The sequence below is a fragment of the Sylvia atricapilla genome, chromosome 5, assembly GCF_009819655.1.
Source record: "Sylvia atricapilla isolate bSylAtr1 chromosome 5, bSylAtr1.pri, whole genome shotgun sequence".
Lineage (NCBI taxonomy): Eukaryota > Metazoa > Chordata > Aves > Passeriformes > Sylviidae > Sylvia > Sylvia atricapilla.
Window position 1 is genome coordinate 34,276,996 of NC_089144.1, and position 26,549 is coordinate 34,303,544.

The 26,549-nt window shown below is 38.7% G+C and overlaps 1 protein-coding gene across 1 annotated transcript; it reads right to left on the minus strand.

The window, feature by feature from the left end:
- Positions 1-4,961: 4,961 nt before the first annotated feature.
- MDM1 (Mdm1 nuclear protein) lies at positions 4,962-26,511 on the minus strand. The gene is made up of 15 exons (XM_066319138.1): positions 26,435-26,511; positions 25,915-26,020; positions 23,766-24,118; positions 23,205-23,321; positions 21,216-21,359; positions 19,518-19,651; positions 17,297-17,396; positions 14,152-14,190; positions 13,609-13,784; positions 12,936-13,217; positions 10,999-11,144; positions 10,776-10,876; positions 9,625-9,868; positions 8,507-8,575; positions 4,962-6,277 (listed from the first exon to the last, which is right to left on the minus strand). The coding sequence occupies exons 1-15, from the start codon at positions 26,450-26,452 to the stop codon at positions 6,171-6,173; spliced, it is 2,136 nt and encodes a 711-aa protein (XP_066175235.1). The 5' UTR covers positions 26,453-26,511; the 3' UTR covers positions 4,962-6,170.
- Between the last annotated feature and the right edge of the window lie 38 nt (positions 26,512-26,549).

The window sequence follows — 26,549 nt, forward strand, 5'->3', positions numbered from 1 at the left end:
AACTTGTCCTAGGATGTGTCCATCCCTAGGAAGCCAGCAGCCCCTGTGTGAGCCCTTCTCCAGACAGGGGTCATGCTATTGCCAATCTCCCAAGTGACTCTCTGTGAGTCAATGAGTTTCCTCTTGGAGTAGAACTACTGTCAAGAATGTAAGATTTATGGGGCCATAAAAAATAGCATAGGGATGATGATGCTGTTTTCCTGAGTTATCTTTTTTTAGCCATGTGTCATGTAAGCTAAAATACACAAACAGACTGGAGCCAGCCTCCCACTGGAACACAGGTAAGTATTCCTCACGAGTGCACCATTCTGGGAACTCACAAGCCCACTCTACATGGGGGAGCACTGAGCCTCAGCAGGTTTCCCCAGTGCACAACTCTGCAGACCTGGGCACCCAGTCCTCCACAATAGGGTGCATCTGCAGATTAACGTTATGTGCCACACAACCCAGTAACCAGAGAGGGGCCTAGAAAGGGAGAAATCCAAAACTACATGGATCCTGCCAGGCATTCCTATTCTAATTCACATGCTAAAGTAGGTGCTTTGGAGACATCCCAGCACACGACAGTATTACAAAGACATCTTGAGTTCTAAAAAATATCATACATGTATATATACATATACACACAGTTGTGATTTAATTACAGCCAGGACTAGGCCCCACTCACTCACTCACTCACTTCCCACTAGAATGGGATGGGGAAGAGAATCAGAAGAGTAAATGCAAGAAAACCTGTGGGTTAAGACAAAGACAGTTTAATAGGTAAAGCAAAATCCACACATGAGCAAAGCAAAATGAGGAATTCATTCACCAGTTCCCATCGCAGGCAGGTGTTCAGCCCAGGAAAGCAGGGGTCCATCATTCATGATGGCTACCTGGGAAGAAAAACACCATCACTCAGAATGTCTCCCCACTTCCTTCCTCTTCCCCAGCTTCATATGCTGAGCATATAAACCACATGGGATATCCCCTGGGTCAGTTTGTGTCAGCTCTCTTGGCTGTGTCCCCTCCCAACCTCTTGCGCAGCCCCAGTTTACATGTTAAATGAGTAGGGTGAGGAGCAGAAAAGGTCTTGACCCTTTGCCCAGCAATGAAGAAAACACATCTGTATTATCAACATTATCTTCAGCACAATTTCAAAACAGAGCCCCGTGCTAGCTACTATGAAAAAAATCACTCTGTTCCAGCATGCACACAGACATATATATATACACATACATACACAGACAGTATATATGTACATCAGATTTAAACACAGTTAAAAGGGTTGAGGTCCACTAGAAACCTTCGAAGGTTTACCTTAGCATAAGGTTACCTGGAATAAATGGAAGTCAGTCACATTTACAAAGCTGGCATGCTTTACTAGAAGACATTATCATGATCTCTGAAGAAAGTGGGGAGTAAGGAGCTTGAGTTGTCCTTTGCCCCCTCCACTGAAGAACCATCTCCACTAAGCAGGATCTGGCTGAACCACCCAACTCTCCCTGCAAACAGCAAGCTCTTTGCAAATGAGTGCTCTTGCTCTTACACTGTTAACAGAGCCCCATGAATGCAACAAGCAATCCAACAGAAGCTGTGAAAGCTGTAGGTAAACCAGGCCTCACTTCCTTGCCCAAAGAACAGTCAGCCTTCACACCCATGTCATGCAGTTCTCAGTCCTCCCCCCTGACACGACACCACACTGGACCAACCAGCAAGCACCATCCTTCAGTTTCCCAGTCACAGCATCTTTGACACACCAAGTTCAGGCTTCCTCAGTCACTCCATGGGCTTCTCTAGGACATAGCCTGCAAAAGAGAAACCTCACAAGGTCAGCTCACATCCCACACAGATGAACTGCAGGAAATACTAGTATATTTAGGAAGTTCATTCTATATGGAACATTTCTACATGGAACTCCAGATGTCCTTCTTAAACAAAACAGAAAAATTGAATCAAAAAGCAAACTAAAACTTGGATTTCCATGAAACTGGAGTTCCCTTGTTACCTACCACCCACTGCCTGCTATTCAGGTTTTGCTTTTGGTGTGATCACTGCTATTGTCATTAACACTTCTCACTGGGTTCCAGTGCACAGAAAACCAAAGAAATGACTGCACACCTGAAAGTTAAATACAGCTCCACCATGCTATTCTCTCTTCTCCAGAGTCTGGTCTGCAAAGGTCTGAATAATTGACAGGACCAGGACATTAATTTTAGGCCACTTACAATTAAAATTACCATAGGGTTTGTTTTCTTTATCACACAATTGTGTGCATCTAGGTAATGAAACCAATTTTCTTCAGGCTACAGTAAAAATCTGTCAACAAGGTCACAGCAAAACTTCGATCTGCATCAAATGGTGATGGGGCTCTTGGCTGACAAATTTTACCAGATGGTTAAGAATTGCTGTGACACCAGAACCATAGGTGTCAGCTCAGCCTTGCAGAACAGGAAGACAGAATGAATCAATACGGCATCATGCAAATAAACACACACTAAGTTGTTCAAAGAAGCTGAGCTTCCTACCCCATCTTCAAGTACTACACATTTGCTCATTGAGTATTATGGATTTGGAAATCCCTTTTTTTCAGTTACCTGCCAGAGAGCAATGACACCAAAATCAGATAAGACCAACATGTTAGTACCCAGGCTCCAAAAACTTCGGAGTGAAGGAGAAAGCTGGTGACTGGTAATAATTTCATTTCCTCTCACTTTACTGCTTACACACTTGGTTTTGGGCTGTGGCCCTTGGGTGCAGAGGGAACTCCAGCTACATGCAAGACATTGGTGAAGCCAAACCTGTTTTCAGAAGGTTGTTACTCACCACATGGGAATCCATCAATAATTTCGTAGATGTGGATCTATTAATCCAAAAAGGCTGAAAAATCCCTGTTCAACATACTCAGTGATTAAAGTATCACTAGAAGACTACCTACTCAGTGGCTTTGTGACTTAATTCAGACTGTATATGCAAGACCAGGAAGAGAATCACAGAGTAAGCTGAGCTGGGAGGGACCCCAAGGATCAGCAAGTCCAACTCCTGGATGGGCATAGGACCATCCCCAAGAGTCACATCATGTGTCTGAGAGCATTGTCCAAATGCTTCTTGAACTCTATCAGGCTTGGGGCTGTGACCACTTCCCTGGGGAGCCTGCTCCAGTGCCCAACCACCCTCTGGGCAAAGAACCTTTTTCTGATACCCAACACAAACCTCCCCAGACATAACCTTAGGCCATTCCCTCGGGTCCTGTCAGTGGGCACCACATGGAGATCAACCCCTCCTCCTCTCACAAGGAAGCTGCAGACTGCAATGAGGTCTTCCCTCACCCCTCTTGACCAGCTGGTGACAAGCTGGGAACAGTAGCTGAACACATCCAACACTTACTGACTGGGTCAGTTATTAATGTGCTGGTTTTGTAAATCTTGACCTTAAGTGGACACGCTCACAAAGTTGTTTATTCCTGAGATGCATCTCCTATTGGCAACTGACCTCCTCCTTATTTATCTACTTGGTCTCTCCACTTCCAAAGCTTCTAAAGTTTCCTTGACAGAAAACAATACATATTCAGTGCACAGCACACACTTGTAATTATTAATAAAGGGTGCACTTTTAAACTTTTTTTTCCACATTCAGCTTGCTTGAAAACACAAGAGGAAATATGTTTGAAGGCTGGTCTGAAATATTTAGAAAAACCAAAATCCCTCTTGAACAATAAAGAATAGCAGAGAACAGGCATAAAGGATTTTACATCTGCCTTGAAGACTACAGAACACACTTCAGAGACTTTGCACTAGTGTAACTCAAAACCAGGTATTTTGCCTACACTTTCCTTTTAAAGCTTCTGCCCAAAAGTAAATTCAATTCAAACATTTCAGGCAATACATTAAAAGTTGTTCAGATGGGAAATAATGTCCAGTGACGTCTGAGACACCAAGAACTTCCATTCAAGTATCTGAATTTGCATGTACCCCTAACACAACAATAATGTCTCCCTCCTTTCCCATACCTACTCTCTCCCTGGCAGAAATCAATATATATGTACCATACTGCACACACCTAACAATCTCAGAGCTACCTAAGATGTACCAGACTCACCTGCACCACTACAGACAACACTATAAGCAAAACTGGCACATACGGTTTACAGTATCTATGACTTAGAGGCCTCAAAATCAGATCTGCACAAAAACTCTTGACAGAGCTGTGAGCCAGGAAACCCAGACAAACAGAGAAAAACAAATAAAGAGGACACAGTTCATTAAAGTCAATTAATAGGTATTACAGAGAAATAATGGATGATGAGAGCTCTTGGCCAGGAAAACAAGGAGAACATGCTGATATGAATAATGTAGATAGACACAGCAAAATTGATGCACCCACATCACAGTAACATACCAATCTGAACAAGAAAATTTCCCCTTTTAGCCATTAAGTTTTCCACTATAAAAATATCATTTTAGAGGAAAAATGGAATTTTTCATTTTCAAACACTGTTGCATATTTTCCCTTTCAGTGGAAGTTTTATGACCAATTATAACTTACACATTAAGTGCACACCACAGAACAATCCCAGAAGCCCTTGAGATAAAATAAAATACCTTGATTTGTTTCAAACAACCCCACTGGTAGGAAGCTACTGTACCATGCAATTTCTGAAAGAAGGGAACAGCCTTTTCTAACATCATCAGTACTGGACAGCACTAATTCACTGACCCTTTAAATCATTTGTTTGCGGCTGAGCCTTTGGGCATTGCAGCCTTTCCAGCCTGTGTAGCACCCATCTGCTTCAAGTCACCATTTAAAATATCTGTAGTCAGTTACGATTTCTAGTGTCTACATATCAATAAATTACTCTTTCTGAAGATCAGCTCAGAGGCAACATCTTTCTTAAGCCCACAGATATTCCAGCTGAACAGGTGAAACAGAGAACTCAACAGAGAAGTGCCAATGTAATAGGCTCTGCCAAATTATCCAGCATAACTTATATAGAAACAAAACAACCGTTTTTATTTTCAGTAATGTGCATACATAATTACATACAAAATCAAAATGCAATCAGATGTGTACAAATTTCAAATTGTTCTTGTATAAAATTTTCAAATTAAGTAGTATTAAAACCTGAAGCCACACACAAAGAACTAAGCTGCTTGCTAGCCAGCTATTTCCTCTACTTCATTTAAACTTGTCTGCATTGCTTGGAAAGACAAAATGAGCTGTCAGCACAAATCACACACATTTTACACTGTGACAATCATAATGCTATCAGTATCCCCAAAACAGGAAACTAAGAGGTAATTAAAATATCTAAGTCAAGAAAAAAAACATTCTTTTGAGTTTACTTAAAAGAGTTCACTAGTCCTAAATACCTGAGTTTGAAGTGGAGTTGGGGAACACCACTGGCTAAGGTGGCTGAATTTGCTTTTTCTAGAGAAGTTGAAATTGACACTAAACATAGGTTTTAGTCTACAAGACAAGCATTCATACCAGTATAGCTGACAAACTGCAGCACTGTACACTCTGAACTCTGACAGTCATCCTGGCCAAAAACCCGTGGACAATGAACAAACCATAATGCTTTGCTTTTCTTAAACTCCTGTTAGTTCTACAGTTAATGACACCCGATGTTAGTGCCATTAAGAAATTAGAATTTTTTGGTAAAAGGTTAAAAGCAGTAAGTCGTAAAAGTATCTCTTTGTTACAGCACTGTGTTATGCTGACAATTCATACAGTAACAAACACATAAACCACAGCTGCCCTTAAGATAATTTGATAAAATACAGCAACTGAGGTATATTTGGTGAACCATGGTGTTGCCCCTGAATACTGTTCCAGGTCACACGGCACAACTGCAACAGAATACCTTGAAAAATCACACACAGGTTCCATTAAAAAATAATTATCTCAGTGTCAAAAGCTGCCACTGTAAAAAAAGTAAAGCCTCACAAGACTGTTTCAACATAGTGAATTAAGACCTAACTCGCAGATATAAAGAACATTAATTTTCAACATCATCAGTTTAAATATTTAATTTTCCCTTGGGATGGCAAGTCCTAAAACTTGGGCCATAACAATGGTAAGTGAAAAAATGCTGTGTGAAACCAACAATCACAACTTTTTAAAATGTACATTACAAGCCATACAAAATACATAATTTTACAGAATAGTTTTTATACAACAGGAAGGAGAGACTATGCCTTGCCCCAGAAATCCTTCCTCCTCTGAGCTCGTTCCAGTATCTGAGATGCAAGAGAACTAGATGCTGCTGAGCGAGCAGAAATCTGAGACAATCTGTCATCTGTGGGGAAAGCAAGAAGGGAAAAAGTAAATAGGAAGATTATACACACATATTCAAACACAGCTGACATTTTCTGAGTATTTTTATGCCCTCTTTCACAACAGATGCTAAAACAGTACCACAATACACTTCAATTCAATTACTTTGGAACTGACATGCTGGAGAAGAACCTCACAAGGAAGCCTCTAGTAGGTTAGGTCAGTTTAAGAGAGTTATGTGCCCATCTCTTGAGAAACTCTAGAACGAGACCCCTGTGTTCACCTGGGAATTGCCCAGTTCTCCAAGTCATCTTGATCTTCACTCTCCTGTGTCAGAAGACCTCATGAAGTGTTCTTGTGCCACTGAAATCTATATACACTAGACTCTGGTAATGACATATTCTTGAAAGCAACCCACTGCTTCAAGCAAAGCAGACCACCTTAGAATAATATGACTAAAATATCAGAACCTATGTTTGCCAAAAGGAGTCCTTCTGTGCCAAATCCAGCTAGTGTGCCCAAAGCTGCTAAAAGGAACGTGTCTTCTGAAGAAAACAGGAGTTTACCACAAAGACAAGAAGCAGGCTTTAGAAATATACTTTTGAAGGGTCTTCCTTTGCAATATAGGGTCCATTTCACACAGAGTAAAACTCCTAAAACTAATCAGTCTTGATGTTGTTTGCCTGATAAAGCACATTATAATTCTTTAACGGCATTATTAAAATGTTCCTACAGGTCTGTCAAGATGCTCTCCATGAAAAATTACAGTAATTACACCCATTCTCCTACAATAAATTAGAAAGAACTGTATCACCAGCTTCCAGACCCCTCACCAACAAAAAAAAAATCCTAAGACAAAATTCCTCAACTCAATCCAAACAGCACCAGTATTCTGTCAGTGTTTGAATAAACTTTACAGCAGAGTTTCTAAATTCTTAAAATATAGCAATCATAACAGCATGTGAAAGGATCACACACTGTGTATAACAACTATATTCTCATGCATAAGAAAACTGTGAAGTACACTTCTGCAAACTGACATGTCACTGGAATAACTCCCAGGTTTGTACCTGAACAAATATGGGCATACAAAGTATCTATGAGCTGGCACATTACACCTGTTTCTGCAAGTTCATACATTGCCATTTAGCTCACAGGGGCAAAAAAAAAAAAAAAAAAAAAAAAAAAAAAAAAGAAACAGCAGCTAAAGCATTTAATCTGTGTGCAGCAATCTGTGTGCAGCAAGCTGCAGAGTACTACAGGATTTTGCATATTTTATGCAGTTGCACAGAAGCTTGGCTGAGCCATCTGCACCACCCATATATCTTTCAGCCAACTGCAATGAGTAAAACAGAGAATCAGGGTGAACCTTGGTTAAAACCCAAGGAGCGATGAAGCGCCAAGAGGTTTTGGTTGTTCTGGGGAATAACTATAAATAAACTGCAATCAGATATAAACCTGCTCTGCCCATACTCTGAGCTGAACCAAACACAGGTGATTGCAACTAGCACAGCACCACACCAGGCTCAACCTCAGACACCACACTAAGAAAAAGTGTATGGCAGATACGGTGCCTTTGGTTGACTCATGCTACTGAAAGAGTTTATTTGTGTCTGCCCACAAAAGGGCCAAGAAGATGCAGCTGTGCAATGGCTGCTCTCATAGATTAACTTTAAAATAAACATTTTTAAAAAAAGGCCAAAACAGCAATCAGAATACCAACATGCCATAAGCACCCCTAACACACTGAGCAGAGGACAGGTAGGAAAACTGAAGTCAGAGGGATCCTCCATTTTACGTTGCACATCTGGGGATAAGTCCCACATGCAAAACTTTTATCTTAAAGTTTGTGGTACCTTTAAATTTGCAACCAAAGTTACTCCAGCTGCAATTTGGTCTGTGTCGCAGTTTCCTTTAGTTGCTATCAACACAAAGGCTTAAAAATGTGTGGGCAAGAAACAATTTTAGGTATGGAACTAAGCATGCTACAGTAACCATATCGAGAGCCACAATGGTCTATTAATTTTCAGCCACATTTAATGATTTATTCACATTACCCTAAACCTTCATACTTCAGATTACTAGGTTGAACATGCTCAAATTATTTTGATAAAAATACACTGTAGTTATTCAGGCAAACACATAAACTAGTATTACTTCTGCATTCAGAAACATCTCACATTCACGCACGAGTTAAGATTTATTTATGCTACATACACAACATACAATAATGCTTTGGGACAACAAATACCTTCATCGTAACGGTTTCTTTCCCGAAGGGGCAATTGGAAAGTTCTTACTTTTGGATTGCCAAGATTCCCTACAATGAAAAGTCAAAAGGCACTGTTTTGAATCATTTCAGAACAGACTAAGGATAATTTTTCATTTTAGAACATTTTAAAATGTTGTAACATTATTTCCAAAACAAGAGTCTTATAAATAGCACACATAAAAATTTTACCAGACTCCTTTACATTGAGATAAGGTAAAATAATCTTGCTCCACTGTATCCTTCTCAAGACACCATTCTTTCACTAAAAGTCACTTACTGAAATGCACTCAAGGTGTAGAACTAGAAACCAGCACCAATTCTAATCTTTCTGAGGAAATTCTCTGCATTTCACCTTCCTACTTTAATTGACAACTGCTTGCTCTTTTCTAAAATGGAAATACAACTTTTTAGTTAACCTCTATAATCAAAGGACCAAGAATTGTGGGACCTTAAGCAACTATGGCAAGTCGTTCTGGAATGGAGACTAAGGGAACAAGGAGTCTTTTCTTTATCAAATTTACGTCCCCAGTACCCTTAAACATCATTTAAAACTTCTGAAATGCTTCAGTACAAATCCCTCCTCAGCCAAGAAAAGATTTTTCTCAATATCCAATAAACCTTCCAGAGATAGCTTTCTAGTTTCCTTATCCTGCAGGAATAGTTTTAAGGAGCTTACCTCTCAGAAATCCACAACTCTTTGAAAATAATACTACATCAAAAAGGTCTCACTTACATACTGCAGTTAGGAATTGCAGCTGGAAGTGTCACACCACCCAACTGCAGCTAAAATTTAGAGCTGTTCATGCTAACCCAAATTATTCTTGTGAGTAATATTTATTGAAATTAATACAGCAAAATCAGGCAAACTGATCACTGTAATACCGTGATATTATAAAAATCTGAAACTAAGGTAGATGTTGTGCACATTTTCTCAGCAAGACTAACCAACCATATAGCTAAAAAGCTTTTGTTTATAAACAGCACATTCTTTGTAGATATTGTAAGGCAGCAAGCTCAGCACCTCTTGGCCTGAGCACTGCACAGTAGTCATTCACATCTTGCATCACTCTAACACAGACTTAATAAGCAAAACCCACCATTATGCTGGAATTCTGGATCCTTAAGAGTCCCTTGAATACGATGAGAGGGACTCCAGCAAGGCACAGAGCAGCTTTTTGTGAATTTTAACTGCTCTTGATGGGCTGAAGCAAGAGGAACTTGCTCACCACCAGCAACCACGTTAGGAGGCCACTGATCCTGCCTAAGTGGCAGAGGATCCACAGTTCCCAGCCCAGCAGGTCCAGAGTTCAAGAGTGAAGTGGCTCCCATTTTCACATCAGGCTACAAAATAGAAAGAAAAAAAGGGTCAAAAAAAAGCACAAAACTACAACATCTCATATACAGCCTCCAACTACAGATCCTCGCAAATGCAGGAAATGCTGAGTTTACACTGTTACACTTCTCATGCAAGTACTAAAATAAAAAGTATTTCAAACTTGTGAGTGTAAAGAAAATCTGTTCCTAATAAGAAGTGTTTAACATGGACTAAAAAAGTGTTTAACAGGCCAGACCAAGAGCTTATTTTCCAAAACTGTGGTTTTTTAGACTTTACAACAACATAACCGATTCCTCATGCAGTTGTGTCTGCTTCTATTACAGAACTTGCTACAGAGGATGTATGCAGTTAAATGGTAGCTCTCTTTGTAGAACACACCACAAGCACAACTTGACAAAAAACTATCAAAATTTTGAGGATAATATCTCCTAAATGTTTCTATTTTTCTTTTAGTAACTACATAAGCTGCAAAGTAAAAGTAGCACAAAAGTAAATGAAAGGAAAAGTAAAATTATTATGGCACATTAACCTATCTTTCACATAAGCACCCAACCTCTCTCTCTTTAATTTCTTCCGACTCAAGCAATCTGGAGTTGTGCCCTATGTGAATGGCTACAATAACATTAAGGGGAAATCCTACTGGCAACCTTTTTATTTTTCTGTAAATGGATCCTGTGCATTTAGACTAAGAAGCCAAAGTGAAGTACAGCTAATCTCACTCCAGTAGTCTCAACACCTTTGTCTGACAACCCAAAAAACCTATTTATTCAGACATACCTTTTTTAGTCACAGATACTGACAATTTCAAGACAGTAAATAACAACTCAAAACAATTTCTTAAATAAATTATTCATTATTACTTTAAGAGCACATTCCCAAAATTCATAATGGTAAGTCTGTTTTCTGGCTCACCTGGAAGGACCTTTTTTTGGTAGAGTTTGTTGCTAAGTTTTGCTTTCTCTGAGGTGAAGATGAAGACTTGAATTTAGGAGCAGACACTAGAACAGTACCTCCTATTGTATTGGAAAAGATGAAAAATGCCTTACTACGTTAAATTACCTAATAAATTAATTCAATTATGTGGGTTTTTTCTTTAGTTCTTGAAATATTGCTTTGCATTTAGAAGTCTTTTTACCAGCAGCTGGGGTAGTGTGATCATGATGAGTCCTCAGGGTTCCTGGAAGAGCCCTCAGCTTTGGAGTAGGATGCCTGCTGCCTCTCCTTGAGGATACAGAAGAATCTGACAAAGCTGCAGAAGTGTTCAATACTAAGGCATTCTCACTGAAAAAAATGAGTAATGATGAAAGGATTAGCTAAGGAAGGACTCGAGTCTTGCACTCAAGCTTCCTCTAATCTGTTCCTAAAATGGAGCCCAAGGCAAGACAGTTAAGGCCTTAACATCCCAACAGCCTGTAGCTAAAACATTTGCTTACCAAGGGGAGTCCTGAATTCCAGCCCTTAAGCTTCAATTTCTGTATTTTGAACAGTCTCAAGCCATAAATCCAGGTTCCCGCTGTCCAAAAAACCCTGAGTGTATTGCTGCACAATACAGTGGCTCAACAGGAGGGCTGGAAAACTTTGAACCCAGAAAACCTTTGAACATCATTGTTGCCTGAGAGGTAGGAGCGTGGGTTGAACATTCTTCAGTCAATGTGGTGGAACTGAAGCCACATATCCCAAATTTATGCAACCACTATAGCTCCATGGTTATCAAATATGCATCATAATACAATATAAATATATATATCATACATTATATATGTATATATAATATACATCAGCACTACCATATACTTCAGTCTACTGCCTCCAGGTGCATTTCAAAAGAAGGTGGCAGCATACCCACAACATGGAGAAACCTGATTCTATCAGTACTTGATGGGACACATCTAGGCAAAGAATTCCTCATTTCTAGCTCTCAAGAAGGTGTAACATGTAATCATTAAGCTGCTCTGCACGGCTGAGGCCAGTGCACATCCCAGAATACACAGAACCCCACTGCAAGATGACAGAAAATTGACAATGTCAATCAGAGACATCTATGAACTAGATTATCTCTAGAATTAAACTGAAACCTAGAAAGGTTTCTAGGTGATGGTTTGGAAAGCCTGCATTTAGTATCTGTTGGAGTCTAACATCTCAATTTTTTTTTGCCTGGGTTGAATACAGGGTATTATCCCAAATGGAGACAATTATGGTTTCTTATCTTTGATTAGTGCTGCAATACCAGAGATAAAATGCAATGAGGAATATAAAATGTGTAGCTGTCACAGTTACAAGGGTCAAAGCTATTCAGAATTAAATGTCTATCAAACAAAAATACTGTTCTACAAAAAAGTATACAAAACTTGCACAGTAAAAAGAGACTTCTGAAACTAGATACAATCTGGATGTCTCAAAAATCAAATATAGTACTATGCATATGCTGAGCTGATCTCCCATTATTTGTATATACTTTTCCATGTTTTTCCCACCCATGCTTAGTAACATAATCACTGGTGATTACTGGATATTAGTTATTTTTTTTCCTAAGTCCTGTATCTTTGTCCATGATTTTTTTTAAGAAAAATAGATGCCTTAGTACAATATTAGCATGTATCATGTCCCATCAAATTCTATGCTGTCATCTTGAAGCAAATTCTGAGTTTTAATTTTCACTAAACTTGGCTGCTGTATAATGAACAGTCTGTTCTAAGAGGTTCATACTGCATATTTTGGAGAAAAACATTAGAATCATTCATGAGTCTACAAACTTCTGTCTTGCAAGTTAGAAATGCAGTATTTTTAATGATATGTATTTTAATAATAAGTAATAAGTATTTTAATAATAAGTATTTTAATGATGACTTCCATCAACCAACTCAGTGTTTTAAACCTTCTTATTCCTTATCATACTGTTCAAAACAGAGGTACTACCATACCAATTTAGACTCTCTTAAATACAGAAACTACTTAACCTACAAATTTCTGAATTGGTAGAGGAAATACACACACAGTGTGTATATATATATATATATATATATATATATATATACACATATACACACACATCCAAAAAATGTTCAGTTTTACCCTTCAGTTTTCTTATCTTCTTTAGCATCCTTATTGTTTTTTTCTAATTGCTGGGTCATGACTGCAGTCTGTTCATCTGGCTTTTCCTCCTCTTTCTCTTCTGTTGATTGTTGATTTTCCCTTTCTTCAGTACCTCCTTGTTCCTCCCAAACTAAACGACTTTTGACTGGAACAGTTAAAGCATCTGACAAGTCTTTCGTTGTGCTGTCCCGATGTGGTGGTTCTCTGGAGTCACGTTGCTGTAGCACTTCAGGGCTTGGTGAAGCCTCTTTTTCAGAAACACTGGGTAAGAAAGAACACAGCATTTTGTATCACTGATACGCACAAAATGCACGTGTCTATATAGAACACATTCATCCAGTTCAGTTCTTTGCAAGAAGTACAGTTCAGGCATTAAAAAGTAGTACAGCTGACATGATGAATGGTAAAATTGCCACTGCAGTTTTATCTGATGCTTAAGCACATCCCATTTTTGAACTAGAATTTATGAAGACTCTTTCTATATTACCATTTCCAAAAATTCAATATAAATTAGGGCTGCATTTTCAATTTACACAGCATATTAGATTATTAGAAGTGCTCAAAAAACAACAACTATTTCCATACCAACCTGCGTTCAGCATATTGCTCAGTTTCAAAGCTGCAGAATAACAGGCAGGAATGACAACCTTACCCAGCAAGATCTAGGGCTCTGATGTTGTTGCTGATTTCTTCTTCTGAACTGGAAGTTGAGGACACATCCCAAAGACTGTTATTATCAGACAGGATCTGGTTGAAATGGTATCGGGAGAAGTGTGTTCCCTCTACTCGTTGCCTGTAAGCCTTCGCTCTTTCTCGAAGCTCTCTCACCTACACATCAAGGTTTCACAAGTTTCACAGCTGTTTAAACTTCACTATTAAGCTTCTATAAATATTTGCACTAGCTACTGGCAGCTAGAAGACAAAGGCAAGTTACTCATAATACAGGGCCAGCCACAGCACAAACATTGCATGCCACAGTAAATATGAGGAAAGCAAAAATAATATATTCGGTAAGCATATATTCAGTAAGCATGTTTGAGCCATGAAGCCAAAGCAAAATTGTCAATTATTCATTCCATGAGCACAAAAATTTATGCAGTAACTATGAATAAGTTTAGTGCTGGATTCTAATTTTTCCATCAGCACTCAGACACAGTGCTCCAAACACTGAAAGAGGAACTTGGAAGCAACCAACCTCCACATACCACATGGAATTTAGGGTGTTTTGAGATGCCTAAAGAGAAAAATACAAAGTTATTTTTAAATTTCTTGCTTTTCCTCTCAACACTCATGAGTGATATTGTTATTATCACCGTTGTAACTTTACTTCAGTCTAAGTAAGAAATTAAATACTAAAAACCTGTCAATGTAGCTCTATGCTGCCTCCCTGAGATTCAATAAAAAACTCTCAAACAAGAACAGTCAGCACTGCCATTCAACCACTTTTCTACCAAGCTTGAGGAAATTAATTTAGATTTCTAACAATCAACACTAAAAAATACACTCCCCACTAATTTATGGTAAATTCAAATCAACAGTCTACATGTATGTGTAATACTGAGTTTGTCTGCTGCAAGCACTGCAACTGCTTTAGCTACATAAATATTAGTGAAAAGTTAAGATTACGACAAGAACCCTGGGTGCTACTGTATGCAAGACATAGTATCAAACTTATTCCTTCTAGGCCATCAGTAACTGCAAGTATGAGATACAAAACCATTCAAGTGTCAGTTTTACTCCAACATGATGGAAGTGATAACCCCTCTCTTCAAACATTATACACCTCAAGACCATTTAAACACTTCCTGTCTTGTGTTCTTCACCCAAACACACTTAAAAGGGCAGGGAGAAAAAGCAAAATCAAGAAGTTTATGTTTAAATTATTAAAAATAACTTTGTGGTATCGTGTGAATTCTGACTTACTAAAAAATGATCCACAGAAAGTTAAGCATTTTGTCAAAGAGCAGGAAAGTAATACTGACATTTCCTCTACCACATTTTCATAGCTTTTCTTTTTTATTCTTCCTTCATGACAGATTTCACATCATTCCTCCTGCAAGGAACAGAGTTAGTGGGCTAAACTCAGCTAATCCCACTAAAAGTAACCAGATGCAGCAGATGGATAGCCAGCTAACATCCCACAATTTGACCCACTAAACTTCCAAAGAATAGCCAATTAAAAATATATGCTTGTCATTTTCAAAGGAGAATTTAAAGTTTGATGTGCAAGTGATTTACTGGATTACTCACCAGAAGAATAAAAAATTAATTATGATAGCCAGAACAGAAGGAATGTAAATCCAGAGCAACAGGGTACCACAGGGGGAGGACGAATACTAAGTCTTCAGTGAATTTTGAAGAAGTACAAAGGACAACCATCTTCTTCAGCAACTCAGCAGGCAGCATTAACTCAGCAGGACACAGGCCCTAGAGAGTCCTACTGCAATTATGAATTGCTCACATTAATTTTTCAAAAGCCTAATTGGAAAAGACTTTTTTTTGTTTGACTGCTGAAAAGCACCCTTAATAATAAATTGCAGAGAATTAGCCTACAAGTAATCACTATGGCTAAGGTCACATCGGGATTTCATTATGGCCTTTGCCTGTTTGGACTCAGAACTTGAGAAAGCCTGCTTTGGACAGGAAGTCACTCACATGCCAAGTAACTTCTTTCTAGTTTCCTGCAATTCCCTTTTTAGCAAGAAAATCATAGTGGAAAAGTCTGATGCACTCAAAACATACCTTGACAGTGTGGGAAATCCTTGGTTTTTCATACACTCTAATTAAATGCCACATGCAAAGTTGAACATCCATCCTCCACTTGCCATCTCCTCATTCTTTCCCTCAACTGTACTGCAGTGATTCCTCCCAGTGTGCCACAAACACACTATATCCCAAGGCCCACCCGTCAGTCACCTACCAGTCAATTGCTCTTGAAGCAGAGCACGGCTCCTAATTGGTTTGAATGTTTCATGACACGACACCAACAAATTAAAGTATTAAAAGTGACAAAAACTACATAATATTCTACAGAAACATTCAGTATACCACTTAGGCTGCATGCAATTTTGAAACCTTAGTTACAGTAAATCTAAAAAAATATAAAAAACATTAAAATATTACTTCTTTTCAGTCCTCTAATATCTTTTTGAGGCTGTTTACACAGAATGCATTTTCTCATGCATGCGTACACAACCTCTGATTACGAACAGTCTCATACTTTAATATACTTTAAATATTGAGACCGATTTCTCATCGAGTACTTTTTTTATGTATTCTACAGTTATTTCTTTTTGCTAAAAGGAAAGTTACTTGCTAGATTAAATCTAGCAAGAAAAGGCAGAACTGAAAGCTACCAGATTACTCCTGCAATTCTCAGAGAACCTTATTTTCAAAGAGAACCTATACTCTCAAAGCCCAGCACCCCAGAACCATTTCCTCCAGTTCTACCTTCCACTAGAACCATTTCCTCCAGTTTTACCTTCCACATCACCATGGAACAAACTGATGAGGAAACTCACATGCCCAGGTATTTGCCACACAGGCAGCACCAGTGTCTCAAAAAGGCTCCCTCTGTCAGCTGGGAGAAGACTACATGAATTCAGTGCAATCAGAGAGTTGGACAGCTAGCTCAAGCAGTTTCTTAGCACACTATTAATGGTTTTGATTTCCTTGACTAACTCAGGAATCACTTAATAATGCAAAGAAGTGTTGTGGTCTTGAGGCTACTCAGCATTTTCACAGTTCTGTCAAATGACTTCATATAGAGTGAAATATGGTTTCTAAATAAACTGCAAGAAAATACAGTGACTGAAATTCTTAAGAAAAATTCTCTATTTTATGTTGCATTATGACACAATTCAGCTGAGTGCCTTGAATGGATTCATGCACAGTAAGCTACTGAGCTGACCTGACTATCAAGCCAATCTAGGCTGATACGTATGTTGTCCTTTTCATTTTTATTCCCTTGGAATCTCCTATAATTCAGCTCTGTATTTTGAACATCTCTGCTTGTTAAAAATGGGCAGAACATCAAGAATAACATTACCTGTGACAAGAGACTGTTCTAAATGATCCTGATTGTAAGGGAAACAAAACTTCTCCCTCACTTCGGAGGTCACATTAATATTTTCTAGTCTCATAATCTCTTTAATTTTCCCCTATGTATTACACCGACTTGTCAGAATCTAATTGTCTTAGTATACTCACCTTCGGGAGCTTGAGTCATTAGCATTACAATCTCAAAGCTGAATCTTATAAATACCACAATTCCAAGTTTTTGCATCTAAAAATCAAAATACAAAGCATACACAGGCTTCAGGTTTTCTAACAATACTCACCTGGTTGTGAGCTTTACTCTTAATACGAGACCAAACTCCATCTTTGTAGAAATACTGGGCTGGAGACAAAAATTTTGACCTATATTCAGTGTTCATCTTCCTAAGAAATCAAGAATGAGGAGAGAAAAAAAGAGTAAAGTTTGATATCCAGAATACTCTCTAAGAGCACTTTTAAAGCTACTCAACAAGCATAAATATACTTGCACCTAAATGCCAGTGAGACACAAAAAACAAATGCACAAACAACTCAAACCCACACAACTAGGAAAGCTGTGAAAAATACTCAAGTCACAGTTGGTGGTCCTTCAAGTAGTTTCTCCTATTGTTCTTCCCTTGCAACACTTCCACCAGAAGCTTTTGCCCTGACAGCCAACAAGCAGAACATAATACATACATCAGCCTCAATGACTTCAATGCAAAGTGTGGGACCTTGATTTAAGTCACTGATGAAGGTACATTTAAGTAAAAATGCCTGGTTTGGCATTAATATGTCTGAGACATTTCCTTCTATGACTTCCACTTTAAAGACACTCTGCATATTGGTGGGGTGAGCTCCTAGAAACATCTGACTGCCAGAACATTGGTCAATATAATTCATCTGTGTCCTAGTGGCTTTGATCTTCAAAAGGCCGCAGTACTTGAAAAGATGGGTACATTTTTCCCTTCTGCCACACACATACAAACACAGAAAAATTAACATCATGTAACCTATAGCAGGCAGTAAGTAGCACTTCAAGTCCTTAAGCACTGAACTGTGGATGTATCAGCTTAAATCTAAAGATATTTTTGGATTTAATCATGCTTCAGAACATCACCAACTTAATTTTAATATATTCACCACAGGGTGGTACACAGCCCTATTTTTCAATTCTTCTTCAGAAATAGGTCATAAAAGCCTGAAGTCAGAGGATAAAATGAACCTTGTAAAAAGAAAAATATGAAGGTCAAAAAACCCTTTATATTCAAAATTTCTCTCAATATGTCCCTTTCTTTAAAACTGACAGAAATCCTTAACTTTTGTTTGCAAAACCAGTGGATTAGCACAAAAAACACAACACTGCTGTGCCTTGATCCCAGTCATTCTGCTGCAAAAGCAGGCCATGCATTGCAACACAACTTGCATACAAGTAACAATCCCGTCTGCATATTGAGAACCTGCACATTTTGACAGCTATTTTGCCCAGTGACTTTTTAAGAGAATTTTTGTCCTGTGCTACTACACTGAAGGCATATGAGGCAGAAATTTGCTTAGATGAAAAGAGGCCCAGCAAATGATCAATAATTTTGCACATTACTCACTGCAAAATTGACTATAACCTACTGCAAAGAGTATGAAAATCAAGTAGTTAAAAGTTTTAGCTATACTATATCCACACACTTTTCCATAAACCAATTTTATTTCATAGAATTTGGGGTGATTTTTTCATAATCAACTCCCAATATCCAAGAGCATTCAGGCATGTAAGTCTCCTCTCCCACCTTCAATCTAATGCATTACCACTGCCACAAGGAATGAACACAATTGCTGGGCATACATTAAGCACCAATACAGGAGAGATGGATTAATCTATGCATTTTAAAGCCTACTTCTTTGCTTCTATTGCTGTTGACATATCTCAGATGTGTATGAAATGGAAATACGAATTCAATTCTCGCATGTGGCAGAAATAAAAAGATACTCTGATAGCACTCAATAACATACCATTTCACTTCATTTCCACACTTGCCAGATTTCTCTAAACAGGACAGATTTCTTTACCTCATGTGTTTGTTTTTGTTACTCAGGCCCACAAGGCCCTACAGACCAGAATAAGCAGACATCAAGTACAATCACCAGAGTCTTAAGGTGTGGAGTGGGCACAGTAGGTAAAGCAGTTTGAAAGTTGACTATGACTTCCAAAGCACCTGCTGAAAGTTTAGCAGCAGCACTGCACTGGTTTTATTTCATTCATGTTGTATTCATTAATACTGCTATTATTGCATCACAAGGTTCACCTGAACAGGAGTGGTTACAAAGCTTCTAGTTCCACTGCTCAGGGAAGAGGATGGAAATTAACATCAAGCTTAGATGTATCCACAAGAAGCTCAATCTCAGCACTGCAAGGGTCATTTGCCCCTGCAACTGTAGCATGGTGGGGTTAAAGGTCCTTAGTCCATCATTCTAAATACTGGGCTGCTGTACACCTACTCACTAGTCTAGGTTTTCCTATTTTATACATACCCACGGCTTGTATGTAAAGTGAGGGGCTTTGGACTGATATGTTGCTTATTATTTTGTTTAGGATGTTTCTGTTCTGATTTCCCTTGTTTTGCTGCATCTTCTGCTGGTTTTTGAAACGGTTCTTTCCTCTTACTCTAAGGCAAAGATAATTTTAAAAATACCACATTAGCTAACAATCTCAAAACCCTCATATTTCTTTTGACATCAAGCACTTGCAAATAGCTAGTTTTAGTGTTAGATGTTTTGAATATTTAATACAAACAAGAATACCACATTCTTTTGTTAACACAAAAATAAACTAGCAAAATGCCAAAGTTAAGATAGAGTCATTCTGCTAGCTAGATGATCCATTTTGACCACTTCACAGAATTAATTCAACACGAAACACAGAAATAAAATAATACAATATCTGCACATTCTAACCTCAGTCCAAAAGGCAAATTTTGAAATATTTATTGTTTTATAAATGTTCAGATTGATTTGTTTGGGTTTTACATTGAAGATTTTTTCCCTGATTATTTCATTCTTTCAGAAATCCAGTGCATGACTTCTGATTCTGCTAGAGATCTTCACAGATATTATTCAAATTCAATTTAAAAAATTAAAAAGCCCACCAAAATTCTCCAAAACGTTTTCAAGATATTCATCAGAGATGAGGTATTGGTATAAACAACCAGTTTTTAGGCACTTTCAACTTTCACAAAAATTCCCTTCTCATGACTCCTCTTACTTCATTTGTTAGCTGTTCTTCAAAAACAACCTGAAATTTCAACATTATAACCAGAAAAATGCTTCTTGGAAGCCTCAGGCTTTTCATGGTTTCTTCATATCCACTTAAAGAGGAAAAAGGGGACATAAAATTTCTCATCCCCAGACAGGATTTGAAGAACTGGGCAGGTCTGAGTTTTAAGTGATAAAACATCCCAGCCAACAATCCCCTCAGAAGTGCCAATGGATCAAGCCAAGGCACTGCATATTTGTACACCTTCTGCTTAGCAGTGGTCCTAATGAACACCTTGTCCGAAATGGCCCTTCCTGTTCTATCAGCAACAGAGATGGGTAGTGAAGAGACTCAGACTAACTGGGAGCATCACATAGCTGGCACAAGCCAGGCCAGAAGATTCCTAAAAAGCCAGAATAACAGCTTTTTGGAACAGGTCCTATGGGAGCTGACTCAAAAAGGCAAAAAAGGAAGATGTATGCCCTGTGGAAGCAAAGTCAGGTGATATGGAAAGAATACTGGGATACTGCTTGCCACTGTAGGGAGAAAATTCACTATCTCTGATTTATGACATTGGAAGGGTTCCAGACCTCCCATCTAGCCCTACTGCACACCAAGACACAACACTGGTACCAACCAGAGTATAAATCAGAGGTTTAAACTGCAGAAACTACCCTAATTACTAAAAACAAAGTGTCAATTTGGAACAAGAACAACAAAAAATCACTTCAAAACTCAGAAACTTAAAACTTTCAAGTGAAAAAAATGCTCTACAGAGGACCCACTACAGAACCCCCAAAGAGCAGAGCTGTACAGAATTTATTTTCAGTCTTTTACAGCAAAACCACTACTGAGTCCAGTGTCACTTGCAACACTAAATAATTTCAACCTAAACCCACCCCCTTATAGAACAGATCAAAACTGCAGAACTACAACTAAAGCTTTTCTTTCTGGGAAGTATTTACTTGTTAACACACCAGAACTTCTTTTGCTTCTGAACCACCTCTCTCTTGTGGATTCTTAACAGGAGGAGACCCTTTGGAATTTCTCTCATATGCAGTTTCAAAAGTAATGGCAGGAGGTTTAACCGGAGGTATGGATTTCTTTGTGCCACAAATCAGCTGCCATGGGAGGAAGAAAACAAAACAAAGAAAAAAAAAAAGTGTGATTTGTTTGCCTTAAGGCTAAATTTTCAAAATCTGTTAACTTATTCACACAAATACACTCACATATGAGCAGAGAGACAATCATCTGTACAAATACAGCATGTGTGGACTAATGAACTTCTAGGAGAAATTCAAGAGAAATTTAAATACATTTAGAAGTGACCAAGTCAGACACAGTTTAACCTGTGATCAAATACTGTTCTTAATGAAGTTTACTGTCAGAGGTTTTGTTTGTTTATTTTTTTGTTCACCTTCAGAGCTGTATGTAGGATCATGGATTTTTTAAAGGCATGCCATAAAACTTCCATGTGAGTCCTCAGTACACATCCTGTCCATAAGTAACAGAAAACTGCTCTGAGTTTTAGAGCTGAATGCTTAGAGCTTGAGCAAATTAAAATCCACACCTTTTCAACTAACATAGTAATATATATAAAGGCAGGGAATTTGCCTAATATGTGGTCATGTATTATCCCCTCACAGGGTTCCAAATTTCGAGACCGTGCCATATGTGAGAAGCATGCATTTTCCACAGATTTGCTGTGAGAATTTAGGTATATTGATTTATAATCTAACTTGGATAACTGATATTTTCACAGAATCTCCTCAAGGGAAAGGGATTGTCAGTACTGAGGTATATTTCCAGTCCTATCAACAGTGAAGAATACCAATTTGTTAATATGTACAATTTTTATCATTAAATTTTCTCTAAGTTCTATTTATCCATGGATGTACAGTGCCTATAAATTTATTCTCACTGTTTCCTCTTCTGTGTAAGCTGTGACAAAAGTCTTTTTTCTGAGAAAAGCACAATGTTCACAAGTATTAATAATAAAATTATCAAACTGATTGCATGCAGAATCAAATGGAATTCTCTTTGACTCTTTCCATAACGTGACTTTCTGGAAACTGCTTCTTCTTTGAAAGGTCCTTTGGATTTTCTATACTACTGTCTTGTAGTTCAGTGAGTTTTCATTGGATAAGGAGCTGCTGGGAAACACATCCTGCAGTAATCCACCTGCTTGGTACTCCAACAGAACAACACAGGATAGTGATTATCTTAGTTATCAACGCTTATTGCCTCTGAAAGATGTTACTGAACAATCTGAAGATAAAAAAAGCATACTGTCTCTGGTAATGCCACTAACGTATATGCTTCTAGTGAAGAAAGAAAAGACAAATGCAGAAGTGCCTGTTTTACACTGCAGAATGACCCAAAGACTGAGTCTCCTGGGTCATGATCCCAGTAACAGTTAATTGAAAACAAAAAGCAGTCTCACACTCGGTTAGTCTTTGTGGTCTCACCAGAAAAAGCAGCATTTTCAACCCTACAAAGCCCAAAAGCTCAGGAGAGATATTAAAATGTCATAAGAATATCTTAAAATCAGAAAACTCCATTTTAAAATATAAGCTGCTCTCATGAAAGAACAAAACACTAGAGAGACACACTTCAGGGCTTAGAAGTGTATGTGCACAGAGATGGAGACTGAGAATAAGAAACTGGGGCAACACAGATAAATTAATGCAAATAGAAGAACAGGACCCCATTAGAAAGAATGAAATACAAGAATGAAATACAAAGTCTAAGGAGAACAAATACTTAGGCCTGACCACAATAAAGAATCACATGGGAAAAAATCAGATTATGCTACACTTTTGTAAAGTGAGAGAAAAAAAAACTGTAACAACATTAAAGTTTCTTGTTCCCCCACCAAAAGAGCAATAAAAGGAAATCTTTTTGAAAGGAAAACTTTGCAAATATATAAAAGAAAGTATTAACTTGCTTTTTGGATTCTATGTTACCTGTTCAGCTGCAAGTATTGGTGACTTTTCATGAGGACTCTTCCAGACAAACTGGCTTTGATATTCAGAATTTCTGGGAATATTTATGTCTGCTTTCCTCTGAAGGGCTCTGTGAAACTGACGATGGAGAAAAAAAAAAAGTAACTAACAATGTTTGATCCCTTTCCTACAATATTTTGCAACTTAAACATTTTTCAACACACCCTTTCAAAACAATGGTTTGGGTTTTGGTTTCAAGAATAAAATGAACACAAAGTACGTTTTCTCACTATAGTCAACTACCCCAAAAATCTATATATTATTGGCTAAATCCTTGTTCAATTGAAATCAGCAGTGATGACACATTCTGAAGATGCAAATGAAGAGCAAATTCTATTGAATTAAGTAGCACCAAAATCTGATCTCAAACATACTGCTCTCCCAACAAAGGAACTACAAGAGAGTATCAAAACACAAAACAAAGGAAAGAGTTCAGTAAGAGAGTCTGAGCATGTGTGTGAAATTACTGTTAGTAATTTTCACACAGATCAAGTTTTTTAAAAAACCAACTTATTTCCTTACCCCATTACCCATTTTTTCTGATTCCTTTTTTTGAGACGAAAATGCTTCATTTTGATTTGGTGGAGCTTCTGAGGGTGATTTCTTCATGTCGTTCTCCACAAGGGCAAGAGCTACTTCAGCACCAGAATCTACCACATGTGACTGAACTTTTGGGGAGACTCTGGGTTCTTCTGGTGTTTCAAGTTTTTCCTGATTCACATTATTGTTGTTGTGGTCAGTGCGCAACTCTGCAGCTTCAGTTTCCAGCGGGTCATTTGAATCACAATCTGCTGTCCATTCGAGGGACTTCGAAATCTGGGGATTATGGTAAGGTACCCTTCTCTTGGAAATGAAATTGGGTTCTCTCGTGATTCCTGAGCAAAAAACATATTCGACTGAATAGAAACATTCACTGAAGACATAATATCACTCTATAACAAGAATAAGCTGAAAGTTTATCATACAACTGATTACTAGAAAGCTTGGAGCAGTGACAGACTATGAATTATGGGCATGGCTGTGAAATTCTCTGTTCTTTCCTATCTGCAAATGACCTTCCTTTCCATTAAACAGAAAGGAACATGGTGCTCCAGAAACATTTTGGATAAAACCGTATAAAGCAAAATTGTCCATAGGACAATCCTGTGCAAATTGATTCCAGGAGCTGAACAACAAGAAAACTAACACAGCCAGTGAAAAGAATGTGGTTAACACAGGTACAGAGTAAAAACCTGTGGGGAGAAAGTGTGGTACAAGCACTTCTCATTACAATGCACAACACACCTTGCTCAACAGGTTCCCTCTGACTGTAACAGATCTCTATTCACTTGCAATTTAAGACAATCTCAGATAACTGAAAACTTTTACAGTATGAACCCAAAAACATTTTCAAAAATAGAAAAATATTTTGTAACAAAGCCAGGTATCAAGCTGGTTTAAGAATTGCTGCGCTTTACACAGGCAAGTGAAAATAAAATTACCGCACCATTTTAAGGAGAGTATTGAATGACTGAACACATTTGAAGAGGAAAATCATACGAGGGAAATCGTAATCCACCTCAAAGTGCTGTGAATGGAATAATTAGTGAAAGCCCCTAACTGGCTGAAAGAAATATCTTCCACAAGACAGACACTCCCATCCCATGACAAAGCAATGCAGAAAGAGAGAACAACCTATGGTGAAAGGTACATAGAATCCTATACATACAGGATAGGAAAATCATTTCAGTGGTAAAACACTGGAAAAGTAGCAGAAAGGCCCTCCAAGCACCTGCAGCTGTCAACTTTTTGCTGTAATGTTCCAAGTGATTCCTAAAATTGCCGATTATGGCATTCAACAGGGAAGAACCACAAGTAAATTATCAGTAACAATCTGCAAATCCTAGAGCAACCAAAAGTGACATTTAAAGATGTGGGCACTTAAATGGCCAGAAAGGAGGTGGGAGTGAAAATTAACACAAATACGTTGAAAAACTACAACAAGCATGAACAAAAACACCATTACAAAGTGAGAAAGAGGAGAAACTGCTGTATTGCTAAGTCATGAGTTTATTGCAAGGCTTGTAAAATTTGCTGTTTCGTTTGACTGGAAAATAAGCATAGGTTACCATTTTAAAAAGTAGTCAACATGCTTAGATTTTTAAGCATTTCAGAATTCATGACAATTATAATCGTCAGCAAGAGGTATCCATACACAGACCCATGTGCTGGGGAAAGCAAGGTTAAACTGACCTCTTTCAGTTACCTGTACCTGTTAGGTTCTTAACAATTTTACTTTATTAAACTTCACCCCAAGTTAATCTCCCCTTAAAAATTGAATTTTATTTACTATTTCAATACATCACAGATAACCCAATTCCACCCTTGACATATGGGTTAAAACTGCACCTGTGTTTCATGTTTGGGCTTACACTGCATGCCAGAAACTACCTTTTTTCCAGGGGTTAAATAAATAACACTAATTGAAAAGAAAGTTTCAGTGTAGTCATAAAGAATATGGAGGTCAAAAACACAGTCTTATCTAAATGACGACCAAGACTATACTTTCAGTTTAATTACTAAGGGCACAAACTGTAAACACCACCAGTTCACCGCGGCCATGCAACACCCATGACAGAGAAACTTCCCGCGCCCTGGCTGCACCAAGAGGGCAGCTCCCAGGGGCACTTACCAAACCGATCCGACCGAAGTCCTGCCCACGGGGATTTCTGCTGCTGGGACGGGCTACAAAACTCTGGGCTTCTCCATTTGAAGTTTCTCTTGTATTCGCTCAGTCCCTACAGCAAACAGAGAGGAGTCTGTCAAGCCACCGGTGCACACGCTGCTCCACTGCTCCTGCCGGTAGCAGACCTCCGAAGGGGGGAAGAAAACACCAACACGCTGCTGCAGGATGAGCTAAGCTGGCAGGCTGCTCTGCATCATCCAAACCCACCCCCGCCGGAGAACAAAAAGAACTAAGAGAACGTGGAAGCATTTCATGCACCAAAAAAAAATAATACAAAAGTTTAAAAAGCCAAAACCATGTATCTTATGTCCTCAAGTTAATGGTTCCAGAAACAAACACAGTCTGGACCCTGAACTGATTCAGCCTTCACTGGCCGGTGGCGTAGCGCAGGGGCCTTCCCCTTCCCGCTACCCCAGGACCGGCCTCAGCCGCGCTCCTCCCGCACTCTGGGCCCCGCTCGGCTCACCCTGAACGGCACGGGCATGGCGCAGCCGCGGCCAGAGCACGGCCGGGGCCCGCCGCTGGCCCGGCCCGGCGCCGTCCGCCTCCCCTGTGCCCGCCGGGCGCCTGCGCGGGGCCGC

Coding starts and splice junctions, on each gene's coding strand:
- MDM1 (XM_066319138.1), bottom strand. Junction 14,191..17,296: donor AGAGTAAAGCTCACAACCAG/GTGAGTATTGTT, acceptor TTTTCTCTTTAG/GCATCTCAAAACACCCTAAA. Junction 8,576..9,624: donor TCCAGAATTCCAGCATAATG/GTGGGTTTTGCT, acceptor TTTTCATTGTAG/GGAATCTTGGCAATCCAAAA.